This window comes from Pseudophryne corroboree, chromosome 10 (genome assembly GCF_028390025.1).
Source record: "Pseudophryne corroboree isolate aPseCor3 chromosome 10, aPseCor3.hap2, whole genome shotgun sequence".
Classification (NCBI taxonomy): domain Eukaryota; kingdom Metazoa; phylum Chordata; class Amphibia; order Anura; family Myobatrachidae; genus Pseudophryne; species Pseudophryne corroboree.
Window position 1 is genome coordinate 321,834,268 of NC_086453.1, and position 12,854 is coordinate 321,847,121.

Here is a 12,854-nt window from a genome sequence, read left to right on the forward strand (position 1 = left end):
CCCCAAAAAAGCTCTGATCCCCTTTCCCAACCACACCCTGCTACGCCGGCCCCCATGCGACCGCACTTTGATTGCATGCTCACTGTCAGCGTGGCGCATTTTAGCAATTTTATTGCTAAAATTAAATGCAACCAGAATAATGTCCATAATTGAGTATGAGCCGAAATTCACATTATACAACACAGAATGAGCCGAAATTCACATCATAGAACACAGATTGATCCGAAATTCACATAATAGCACACTGAATGAGCCGAAATTCACATTATAGCACACTGAATGATCCGAAATTCATATTGTAGCACACTGAATGAGCCGAAATTCACATCATAGAACACAGAATGATCCAAAATTCACATTATAGCACACTGAATGATCCGAAATTCACATTGTAGCACTCTGAATGAGCCGAAATTCACATTGTAACACACTGAATGATCCGAAATTCATATTGTAGCACACTGAATGAGCCGAAATTCACATCATAGAACACAGAATGATCCAAAATTCACATTATAGCACACTGAATGATCCGAAATTCACATTGTAGCACTCTGAATGAGCCGAAATTCACATTGTAACACACTGAATGATCCGAAATTCACATTATAGCACACTGAATGAGCCGAAACTCACATTATAGCACACTGAATGAGCCGAAACTCACATTGTTGCACACTGAATGAGCCGAAACTCACATTGTAGCACACTGAATGAGCCGAAATTCACATTGTAGCACACTGAATGAGCCGAAATTCACATTATAGCACACTGAATGAGCCGACATTCACATTGTAGCACACTGAATGAGCCGAAACTCACATTGTAGCACACTGAATGAGCTGACATTCACATTGTAACACACTGAATGATCCGAAATTCACATTGTAGCACTCTGAATGAGCCGAAATTCACATTGTAACACACTGAATGATCCGAAATTCACATTGTAGCACACTGAATGAGCCGAAACTAACATTGTAGCACACTGACTGAGCCAAAATTCACATTAAAGCACACAGTATTATCCAAAATTCAGGGACAGGGAGAGTGACAGCAGGGACAGTGACAGAGGGACAGTGACAGAGGGACAGTGACAGCAGGGACAGTGACAGAGGTGCAGTGACAGAGGGACAGTGACAGCGGTGACAGCAGTGACAGAGGTATAGTGACAGCAGGGACAGTGACAGAGGTATACTGACAGCAGGGACAGTGACAGAGGTGCAGTGACAGAGGGACAGTGACAGCGGTGACAGCAGGGACAGTGACAGAGGTATAGTGACAGCAGGGACAGTGACAGAGGGACAGTGACAGCGGTGACAGCAGTGACAGAGGTATAGTGACAGCAGGGACAGTGACAGAGGTATACTGACAGCAGGGACAGTGACAGAGGTGCAGTGACAGAGGGACAGTGACAGCGGTGACAGCAGGGACAGTGACAGAGGTATAGTGACAGCAGGGACCGTGACAGCAGGGACAGTGACAGAGGTATAGTGACAGCAGGGCCAGTGACAGAGGTATAGTGACAGCAGGGACCGTGACAGCAGGGACAGTGACAGAGGTATAGTGACAGCAGGGACAGTGACAGAGGTATAGTGACAGCAGGGACAGTGAGAGGTATAGTGACAGCAGGGACAGTGACAGAGGTATACTGACAGCAGGGACAGTGACAGAGGTGCAGTGACAGAGGGACAGTGACAGCAGGGACAGTGACAGAGGTATAGTGACAGCAGGGACCGTGACAGCAGGGACAGTGAGAGGTATAGTGACAGCAGGGACAGTGACAGCAGGGACAGTGACTGAAGTATAGTGACAGAGGTACAGTGACAGCAGGGAAAGTGAGTGACAGCAGTGACAGGGACATAGGGAAGCAGGGTAAGTACCTGAGCAGCGGAGGGGGGTGTAGTAGGCGGCCCTAGGCAGCGGAGGAAGTGGGCTGCGGTGTGCAGAACGTGGCCGGCGGCAGTGAGGAGAATGGCAAGCTGCAAGCGGTGCCGGCGCGCAAGATGACGTCATGAGGAGTGACGTACAGCGACCGGCATCCTGGCTGAGGAGACTGTCAGGAACCGCCAGTACGGACCCGGCGGCGGTATTCAGGCAGCGATTTGAGTCAGCAGGGGGATGCGATCATAACAAGAGGACGCCGCGGCACAGTTATGATCGTGCAACCCCCCCCCCCCCCTCCCCCTCCGAGCAGGTGCATGTGCGCCGCGGCTGGGTCCGTGCTTTCTGACACATTGTCAGTGTAATGGTAGGAATGCGACAGGTGTGAGGCTCTTGTTTGCTGTCACCCCACTGAAGGGTGACACCCGGGTGCGGGCCGCACCCCCCGCACCCGCCTCATGACGCCACTGGCACTAAGAATATATGTATATGTCTGATGGTACACGCGGATATGGTCTGATACAGTAATTTTGCCTACTAATTAAGCATTTATACATCTTTGGTGTGATCCTACAAGTATGGCTGAATCCATTGGTGATGTGGGGGGGTGTCCCCAGTTCTCAAATTATGCCATAGGCGATGTGCATGGATACTCCGAAGCGGAGGCAGAGGAGATACTGTATACAGAAATTATGGATGCTCAGGAGGAGGCAAGTACACCAGATAGCTCCTACCGTGAGTTACTCCGCCTACATCGCAAAGAAATCGATTATTATTACCATTGCATCCCCTTGTCAGATTATTACAGAGCTAAAAAAATTCCCCGTGGACTACGGGTTAGGAACTCACCCACTATCGGCCGTAACGATCTGGGCTTTTGTAAAAAGTGGGTGGGTATCCTTAATGCTCCAGAGCAATCCACCAAAGAGATGAATGCTATTAAAGCGAACATTTCAGAATTTGAGACCATACACAAAGCCATTTTACAGGCAGACACCAGCACAAACTGGTATGAGAAACTTAATGGCCAGTTGCAGATCCATAAGCGAGATCTCATTAAGTTTAAGGCACAAAAACGTAGTAAAGTCGATGGTGACTATGATAATCACAATGTATACAGATGGACTGATTCTCCTACCCATCATGATCAAAGAAAACCATTTTTTCGACGCAGACGATACCGCAAGAGGGATCTTGAATCCTCTAATGAACATACTCCATCCACTAGTGAATCGGATTCCGCCAGTCAGCAGCAGTTTGGTAATCGCCCTTGAGGTGTGGCCCCCCGGATCCAGCCACCAGACAAAAGCGAAGCAAGCGGCCTTACACCAGACGGTGGCATCAGTGGCAGAGGCACAAACAGAGTAGGGAGACCTCCGAAAAATCAGAGACGCTAGTAGTTAACCTATCCGATTATGAGTTATCTACGACTGAACAGCAAGTTCTGTCTAGAGGTCTATCATTTATCCCGACTTCCAAGTGTGATCCATTTAACTGGCAGGTAGAAAAATACCGCCTGCAACGACAACTCAATCTTAAGGAATACTTCAACAAACAGGCGCCATCAGCGGAGAATTCAGAAATACCAACTAAATTGCAGAAAATTCTGCCCAAATCCAAATTCGAACCACAGTCTCAAAATGCTTCAATTAAAACATTTGGCAGACTGTTGGATGAGCAGACTAATGAATATATGTCTAGCAAGCCACGATTGCGCTACAATTTAACCAAAGCAGAAAATGAAGCTCTTCAACATCTTGCAGCACAGGACAATCTTATTTTTCGCCCTGCGGATAAAGGCGGGGCACTGGTGATTCAGAATAAAAAGGACTATAAAGACGAAATTCAGCGTCAACTTCAAGATTCCGACACATATTGCCGGTTGAATAAGGACCCTACTAACGAATTCAAACATCAGCTCACCATATTGTTGGATAGTGCTGTACATGAGGGTCGAGTCACTAGTACCATACGCAATGCTCTAATTCCAGCTAATCCTGTTATGCCAATATTATATACAACACCCAAAATTCATAAGTCCCTCAATAAACCACCAGGGCGCCCCATTATTTCTGCTAGATCATCCCTATTCCAACCTGTTGCCTTATATTTAGATTCAATACTTCAGCCATGTATACAAACGCACCCTCGTTTTTTGCTAGATACCACCTCCTTACTTCATAAATTACAGCAATTACCCAGGTTTGAGTCTAATGTCTTACTATGCAGTATAGATGTTCAAAATCTATATACAGTGATTCCCCATGAAACGGGTCTTGCGGCTATGGAGCAATATTTGAGTAACCATGTGGAGTTTCAGGGCACAGATTTGCAATTATGCCTTCAATTATTACAAATGACGTTACAAAATTTTTTTTTCTTGTATGACGGGCAGATTTATCTGCAACGTAAGGGGTGTGCCTTTAGACGTACAAATTTCTCTTCAGCAGGGTGAGATAACAACTTCCCTTTACTCTAAGTCCACCGATAAGAATAATGTACTGCATTATAATAGTTTTCACCCTCATCCACTCAAGAGGGGCTTGCCATTTTCTCAGCTTCTTAGAGTCGGACGGATCACCTCTGACCCTGATATAGCTAACGCCCAGATGGACGAGATGATAGAACAGTTTGCTAAACGGGGCTACCCTATGCATCTGCTTGCAGCCGCTAAAAAAAAGGTACTGAGTATTGAGCGGGACACACTTATTGGTCCTTCCAAAATCCACACTGTAGGAATCCCCATGATTCCATGGGTGGTTCAATACCATGCTGACAGCACAGGGATTAACCAAATCTCTAAAAAACTGTGGCCAATCATTCAGGGTGATCCAGAATTGGGATTACAAAATACTAAATTAATGTCTTGCTACAAACGTAATAAAAACCTTAGAGATCTTTTAGTTAAAGCTGATGTCACTCATTACTCATCCCCCCCACTCATGTTCAATAAAAAGTGATGTATCCGCTGTACTTGCACTACGTGCCAGTTCATGATACCCGGCGATACATTTCAACACCCTCAATCTGGCAAAACTATGTTCATTTATCATACGCTTACATGTTCCTCAAAATTCGTAGTATACCAGCTGATATGCTCCTGTGGGCTGTCATACATTGGTAAAACAGAACGAATGTTCAAGGAACGTATGGCAGCCCACAGGTCTGCAATCAAATTAGCCATTACCAAGGGATCCAGCGAACAGCCTGTAGCAAGGCATTTTGCCCTCAGCCGTCATCCATTGACCACACTGAAATACCGCATGATCGACCATGTACCGGCCTCCATTAGGGGTGGCGACCGGGGAGGCAAACTCCTGAGGCTGGAAGCATGATGGATTTCCCGTGTGGGCACTGTGTACCCATGGGGACTCAATGAGTCCCAGGGGTTAAGTAGTTTCTTATAACCTACATTTTAATTCTTCTTTACTGTTAACTATTGTAGTTTGATTTTAGTGGCAGTACCATCTGATTTTTTGCGGATGTAACTGCTGTTGCCTGTAGATAATTTGTGTACTGGCCATCCATCATTGAATAATTGGTTTGGCCATATCATTTTGGGGTACACATGAGGATAGTGCAAGGCAGATGTAGGAATAGGTCCCTATCATATTAGGGGTCCAAATGTATACTTCTAGAGTTTGATGGGACACCATTGTTTAATATATCAGATATATTATTTTGTTTCCTCTGGTATGTCTCTACCATTCATTGGTGGGGAACATTATCGTCATTTGTATAGGGGCTCTATTAATATATATACACCCCGGCTTATGCGTATGTGCTGTATTTGGTTTAACTGCGGGTTTGTGTTATCATGAGCCATCCATTAGTAAATACTGTACTCATAGAGGAGCGCTGGTATTGTAGATTAATGTTGCCATCATCTGTTAGTTGTACTTCCTCTTGTTTGCGTCCACAGTGATCCGTTTGTACCATAAACGTTGTCATGGTGACGGGGAGCACTATTGTGGGAAGTGACGTAGGATGACGTCACCCCAGCTGCGCCAGACGGAACGGGCGGCGTCCCGCCGGCCACACGCGGCATGAGCACAGGGTGATCAGCAGCCTTTAAAGGTAAGACTGCTTTGTATGTATTCAGACCTGAGGAAAATGCCTAAATAAAAATCTGCATTGAAACGTTGTTTTACAAATTGCCTACCTGCGAGTTTCATTTAACAAGTCACCAGGAGTGCTACGTTTGCTGGCTGTTTATGTAATTGATTACGAAGGCACCCAGTGCAGCAATCTTTTCAATGGAGAGCCGGAGTACATGGACTATATATATATAATATTACACACAAATGTACCCAAATCTGCGCTAACAGGGGGGCTGCACTTTTGGAATAACCCTTTTGCCAGTTAAGGGTTCACAATAAACATATACAACAGAATTCCAAGTGCGCACAACAGACTTTTTAAAATAAAAATAACGATTGTCAATTAATATACAGCCAACAACCATAAAAAATTCACAATAATTTATTAAAAGCAATTCATTGGACATGTATAACCTCTAGCAGAATAACATCAAGGTTTTGGTGTCCTTGCTATAGAGTTCAGATCCCCAGGGATATATATATATCTATCTATCTATCTATCTATCTATCTATCTATCTATCTATCTATCTATCTATCTATCTATCTATCTATCCACAAGCGCAGTAATCACTTATTTATTGTCTTTTCTGAGCACAGCAACAAGACACAAGGTAGTTATCCTGGATTAGCAAGGTCTCTCCCAGCCAAAGATTTCATAGGAGGCTGGGGTTTCAAGATATGCTGTTCAAGCTCTTTTGAAGAAGCACAAAGAAACAGCCAACGTTTAGAACCGTATATGCAGTTGTCAGCCAAGAAAACTTAGTGCATCAGATGAAAGACACATCATGATTTCTTCCCTTTAAAATTGGAAGATGCCCAGCAGTGCCATCAGCTCCGAACTGTCAGAAACCAGTGGGGCCCAGGTACGCCCATCTACTGTTCGGAGAAGTCTGGCCAGAAGTGGTCTTCATGGAAGAATTGCAGCCCAAAAGCCATACTTTCGATGTGGAAACAAGGCCAAGAAACTCCAACTATACAAGAAAATATAGAAACTGGGGTGCAGGAAAATGGCAGCAGGTGCTCTGGACTGATAGGTCAAAATTTTAAATATTTGGATGTAACAGAAGGCAGTTTGTTCGCCGAAGGACTGGAGAGCGGTACCATAATGAGTATCTGCAGGCAACAGTGAAGCATGGTGGAGGTTCCTTGTAAGTTTGGGGTTGCATTTCAGTAAATAGAGTTGGGGATTTGGTCAGGATTAATGGTGTCCTCAATGCTGAGAAATACAGGCAAGTACTTATCCATCATGCAGCACTATCTGGGAGGCGTCTGATTAGCTCCAAATTTATTCTGCAGCAGGACAACGACCCCAAACATACAGCCGATGTCATTAAGAACTGTCTTCAGCGTAAAGAAGAACAAGTAGTCCTGGAGGTTATGATATGGCCCCCACAGAGCCCTGATATCAACATCAAGTCTGTCTGGGATTTTATGAAGAGACAAAAGGATTTGAGCAAACCTTCATCTACAGAAGATCTGTGGTTAGTTCTCAAAGTTCTCCCTGCCAAGTGCTTCAAAAACTGTGTGCAAGTGTACCTAGAGGAATTAATGATGTTTTGAAGGCAAAGGGTGGTCACATCAAATATTGATTTGATTTAGATTTTTCCTCTGTTCAGAAATAAAATACTTAGACGATAAAAAGGTGTATATTTCTACTTTACACTTCTAGTGTGTACTATACAGTAAAAATAAATTTGCTGTAGTTGAGATAGAGATATAAATATTTTTTTTTTTATCACATGCACCTCCTATTTAATCATAGGGCATCAGAACTAATGGTTGAGCTGTTGAAATATATTATTGGCTCAATGTCTTCTATACTTTTGTAATCTTTGTTATTTTTTATTTATTTATATACCTTGCAATGGGATGTGGTCATGTGACCGGTGCTCAGGATCCTGGCAGTCACCATGCCGACGCTGGAATCCCGAGCGATCACACAGGGACTATTTGCTCTAGTGGGTGTCCACAACACCCATAGACTGGGAACAGAACCTGTGGCGAGTGCACTGCGTGGTAAGCGCAGCGACCCCGCAAGGTTCTTTGTTGCGCTCTCAACCCCCCCCTTCCCCCCACGGCATTCTGCTGCCAGGATTCCGGGGCCGACATGCTGACAGCAGGCAGCCGGCAATGTGTACCCAACGACTTACAATTTGTTTAATATGCTGATTTATACGATACTACTTTAATACCCATATGTCTTATTTGTTATTTATTATTTTAGTGTTTGTTACTTTTATTTAAACTTCCAATAAAAATTACTTAATTGAAAAAAAAAAAAACTAATTTAATCCAGAATATATTGGTTTGCTCCAAAACGAAAAGTTTTGCAATCATTTTTACAGCACTTCTTGCTCACACAATATTCTCATAAAAAACATCTAGTTAGTTTTGCTGAGGAGATAATTTGAAGCGTGTCCGTATTTAACAATAACCTGTTGTGTGTTAATCGATTTTAGTAATATGTTATTTACCATCTAAGGAATACATTGATGGAATGCTCAGCTGTAAACATTAGAAATTATTAGATTTAACGTGACCCTTCCAAAGAACCCGTAACTCCTCTTATCATTTCTTTTATACTTGATGAGAGCTGAAAAAGAAGTCACAGTAAGTGCTCTCCGATCAGCCTTTGGAACAGTCTTACTTTCTTGTTAGTGGAATATGTAATATATATGTAGTAGACTGAACATATTAATCAGAAGATTATGCCATATTATTCATATTTTAGGTATTTGGACCAGAAAACCTCTCCCTAAAGGAAAGAAATTTGGACCTTTTGTTGGTGAGAAGAAGAAGCGTTCTCAAGTGAAGAACAATGTCTACATGTGGGAGGTAAGACCGCGTTCTTCTATTGAGGTTGAGACTTGTGTTGAGGTTGAGGATCAAAAACATTTTCAGTGCATTTGGTTTTCTTGCTTTGTGTCCAAATGTTGGACACATTTTTGCAGCAGTATTTTCACAAAAGCAGCTTCCACATTTGGGGAGAGATTTAATAAGGTGTAGGTTGTCTAAGCCATTGATTGTTGGCTTTGAACTATAGGAGTAAATGTTCTATTGCCATTTTAAAACTATAGGTCAAAGCCTTCTACGATCGGTGTCTTGAACAACCCACGCCTTAGTAAATTGTGGGTAATTGTATTAATCCATTAGAATTGCACTGTCTGAGGGCTGTGGAACTTGTTATCTGGAATAATATGACTTAAAATGGGAATTGATGTGGAGATTTTTTTTTAATTATTATTATTATTATTTTTTTTATTCTACAGGACTGTTAATTGTTATTTTATCTCTATTAGGTATACCATTAATCTTTCATGTGTTTTAATACAATAAGTGATTCTGTACAAGTAGATTCTTATCTCTTTAAACTGATTTCATTATTAGTGGTTTACTTACAAGCCTAAGAAAATTAGCGCCTATATTTTTTGTTATTCTTAGATTACAGCAATCTAGTATTTGGAGATAAATTGATGAATATTTCCTGGTGACCAGCATGAGTCAAATTGGTGCGAATTACCGTGGGGCAGATGTATTAACCTGAAGAAGGCATAAGGAAGTGATAAACCATTGATAAATGCAAGGTGATAACCATTAGGAGCCGATTGGCTGGTGTGTTTAATTTACATATTGGAGCTGATTGGCTGGTGCGTTTATCACCTTGCACATATCACCGGTTTATCACTTCCTTATGCCTTCTCCAGGTTAATACATTTGCCCCACGGAATGTTTTTATTTGTGGAAAGGAAGTGAATGGCTTTCTCCTCTCATCACAGACCGGGAGCTGCGGCATCTCTCTGTGTGCTGACATTCGCTGGTAGAAATCCTGCATGCAAAGTGTGTGTAGCTTAGAGGACAAATAAGTCATTTACATCATCTTTCATATCCCAAATCAAATGCGCACACATTCAGACACCGCATTTGATTTTCGGATTTAACTCCAGGAATTCACAGTGGGAATTCATCTTTCTAAGGCAAGGTCATGTTAATGCCTCAAATGTAATTTGTACTTTTAACATCCAGGATGGAGCCGCTTGCAGATGAATGTCTGATGTAAAATTGAATACCTAATACAGGCAGAGGTTTTGGAATTGTATCCCGCAGACACAAAGTTCACACGCTTTCTGCTCCTTAATCAAGAGCTGTCCTTGTGTTGCAGTCTCTTTGTAGATCAAACAGCATACACCTAGAGGTATTAGAACCCGCTCTGCATTTATCTGGTAGATGCTGTCTAACGTTCCGTTTTGTCTTCTACTCTCCCAAGACGTTCCGCTATATTTCTGCTGAGTTCCATTATATTACAGGAGTAGTACAGGTGAAACTCAGAAAATTAGAATATCGTGCAAAAGTTCATTTATTTCAGTAATTCAACTTAATAGGTGAAACGAATATATTATATAGACTAGTTACAGGCAAAGTGAGATTTCTCTAACGTCCTAGTGGATGCTGGGGACTCCGTCAGGACCATGGGGAATAGCGGCTCCGCAGGAGACAGGGCACAAAAGCAAGCTTTTAGGATCACATGGTGTGTACTGGCTCCTCCCCCTATGACCCTCCTCCAAGCCTCAGTTAGGTTTTTGTGCCCGTCCGAGCAGGGTGCAATCTAGGTGGCTCTCCTAAAGAGCTGCTTAGAAAAAGTTTTTAGGTTTTTTATTTTCAGTGAGTCCTGCTGGCAACAGGCTCACTGCATCGAGGGACTTAGGGGAGAGATTTTCAACTCACCTGCGTGCAGGATGGATTGGAGTCTTAGGCTACTGGACATAGCTTCAGAGGGAGTCGGAACACAGGTCACCCTGGGGTTCGTCCCGGAGCCGCGCCGCCGATCCCCCTTACAGATGCTGAAGATCGGAGGTCCGGAAACAGGCGGCAGAAGACTCTTCAGTCTTCATGAAGGTAGCGCACAGCACGGCAGCTGTGCGCCATTGTTGCTACACACTTCACACTGACCAGTCACGGAGGGTGCAGGGCGCTGCTGGGGGCGCCCTGGGCAGCAATATTTAATACCTTTGATGGCAAAGAATACATCACATATAGCCATTAAGGCTATATGTATGTATTTAACCCAGGCCAGATATCTCAAAACCCGTGAGAAAAACCAGCCGAAAAGGGGGCGGAGCTTATTCTCCTCAGCACTCAGCGCCATTTTCCTGCTCAGCTCCGCTGTGAGGAAGGCTCCCTGGACTCTCCCCTGCACTGCACTACAGAAACAGGGTAACAAAGAGAAGGGGGGCATATTTTGGCGATATTTATATATTAAAAGCGCATATAACAGAAACAACACCTTTTAGGGTTGTTTATATACATTTTATAGCGCTTTTGGTGTGTGCTGGCAAACTCTCCCTCTGTCTCCCCAAAGGGCTAAGGGGGTCCTGTCTTCGATAAGAGCATTCCCTGTGTGTCTGCTGTGTGTCGGTACGTGTGTGTCGACATGTATGAGGACGATGTTGGTGTGGAGGCAGAGCAATTGCCGGTAATGGTGATGTCACCCCCTAGGGAGTCGACACCGGAATGGATGGCTTTAGTTATGGAATTACGTGATAATGTTAGTACATTACAAAAGTCAGTGGACGAAATGAGACGGCCGGAAAACCAGTTAGTACCGGCTCAGGCGTCTCAGACACCGTCAGGGGCTGTAAAACGTCCCTTACCTCAGTCAGTCGACACAGGTACCGACACAGATGAATCTAGTGTCGACGGTGAAGAAACAAACGTATTTTCCAATAGGGCCACACGTTATATGATCACGGCAATGAAGGAGGCTTTGCAGATCTCTGATACTGCAGGTACCTCAAAAAGGGGTATTATGTGGGGGGTGAAAAAACTACCTGTAGCTTTTCCAGAATCAGAGGAATTGAATGACGTGTGTGATGAAGCGTGGGTTAACCCAGATAGAAAACTGCTAATTTCTAAGAAGTTATTGGCATTATACCCTTTCCCACCAGAGGTTAGGGCGCGCTGGGAAACACCCCCTAGGGTGGATAAAGCGCTCACACGTTTATCAAAACAAGTGGCGTTGCCGTCTCCTGATACGGCCGCCCTCAAGGATCCAGCAGATAGGAGGCTGGAAACTACCCTGAAGAGTATATACACACATACTGGTGTTATACTGCGACCAGCAATAGCCTCAGCCTGGATGTGCAGTGCTGGGGTAGTGTGGTTGGATTCCCTGACTGAAAATATTGATACCCTGGATAGGGACAGTATTTTATTGACTCTAGAGCAATTAAAGGATGCGTTTCTTTATATGCGAGATGCTCAGAGGGATATTTGCACTCTGGCATCGAGAGTAAGTGCGATGTCCATATCTGCCAGAAGAAGTTTATGGACGCGACAGTGGTCAGGTGATGCGGATTCCAAAAGGCATATGGAAGTATTGCATTATAAAGGAGAGGAATTATTTGGGGTCGGTCTATCGAATCTGGTGGCCACGGCAACTGCCGGCAAATCCACCTTTTTACCTCAGACCCTCTCCCAACAGAAAAAGACACCATCTTTTCAGCCGCAGTCCTTTCGCTCCTTTAAAAACAAGCGGGCAAAAGGACAGTCTTATCTGCCCCGAGGCAGAGGAAAGGGTAAGAGAGGGCAGCAAGCAGCCCCTGCCCAGGACCAGAAGCCCGCCCCGGGTTCTACAAAGCCATCAGCATGACGCTGGGGCTTTACAAGCGGACTCAGGAGCGGTCGGGGGTCGACTAAAGATTTTCAGCAATCAGTGGGCTCGCTCACAGGTGGACCCGTGGATCCTGCAGATAGTATCTCAGGGTTACATGTTGGAATTCGAAAGGTCTCCCCCTCGCCGGTTCCTAAAGTCTGCTTTACCAACGTCTCCCTCAGAAAGGGCGACGGTATTGGAAGCCATTCACAAGCTGTAT

General features: G+C 44.1%; 1 protein-coding gene across 3 annotated transcripts in view; it reads left to right on the plus strand.

Moving 5' to 3' along the window:
- The window catches only part of PRDM2 (PR/SET domain 2), a 282,691-nt gene that overhangs the window by 110,963 nt on the left and 158,874 nt on the right, over nucleotides 1–12,854 (plus strand). For all 3 annotated transcript variants that reach the window (XM_063943520.1, XM_063943519.1, XM_063943521.1), the window contains one exon: nucleotides 8,717–8,820. In XM_063943520.1, the coding sequence (XP_063799590.1) occupies nucleotides 8,717–8,820 (104 nt within the window). The remainder of the gene's footprint in view (nucleotides 1–8,716; nucleotides 8,821–12,854) is intronic.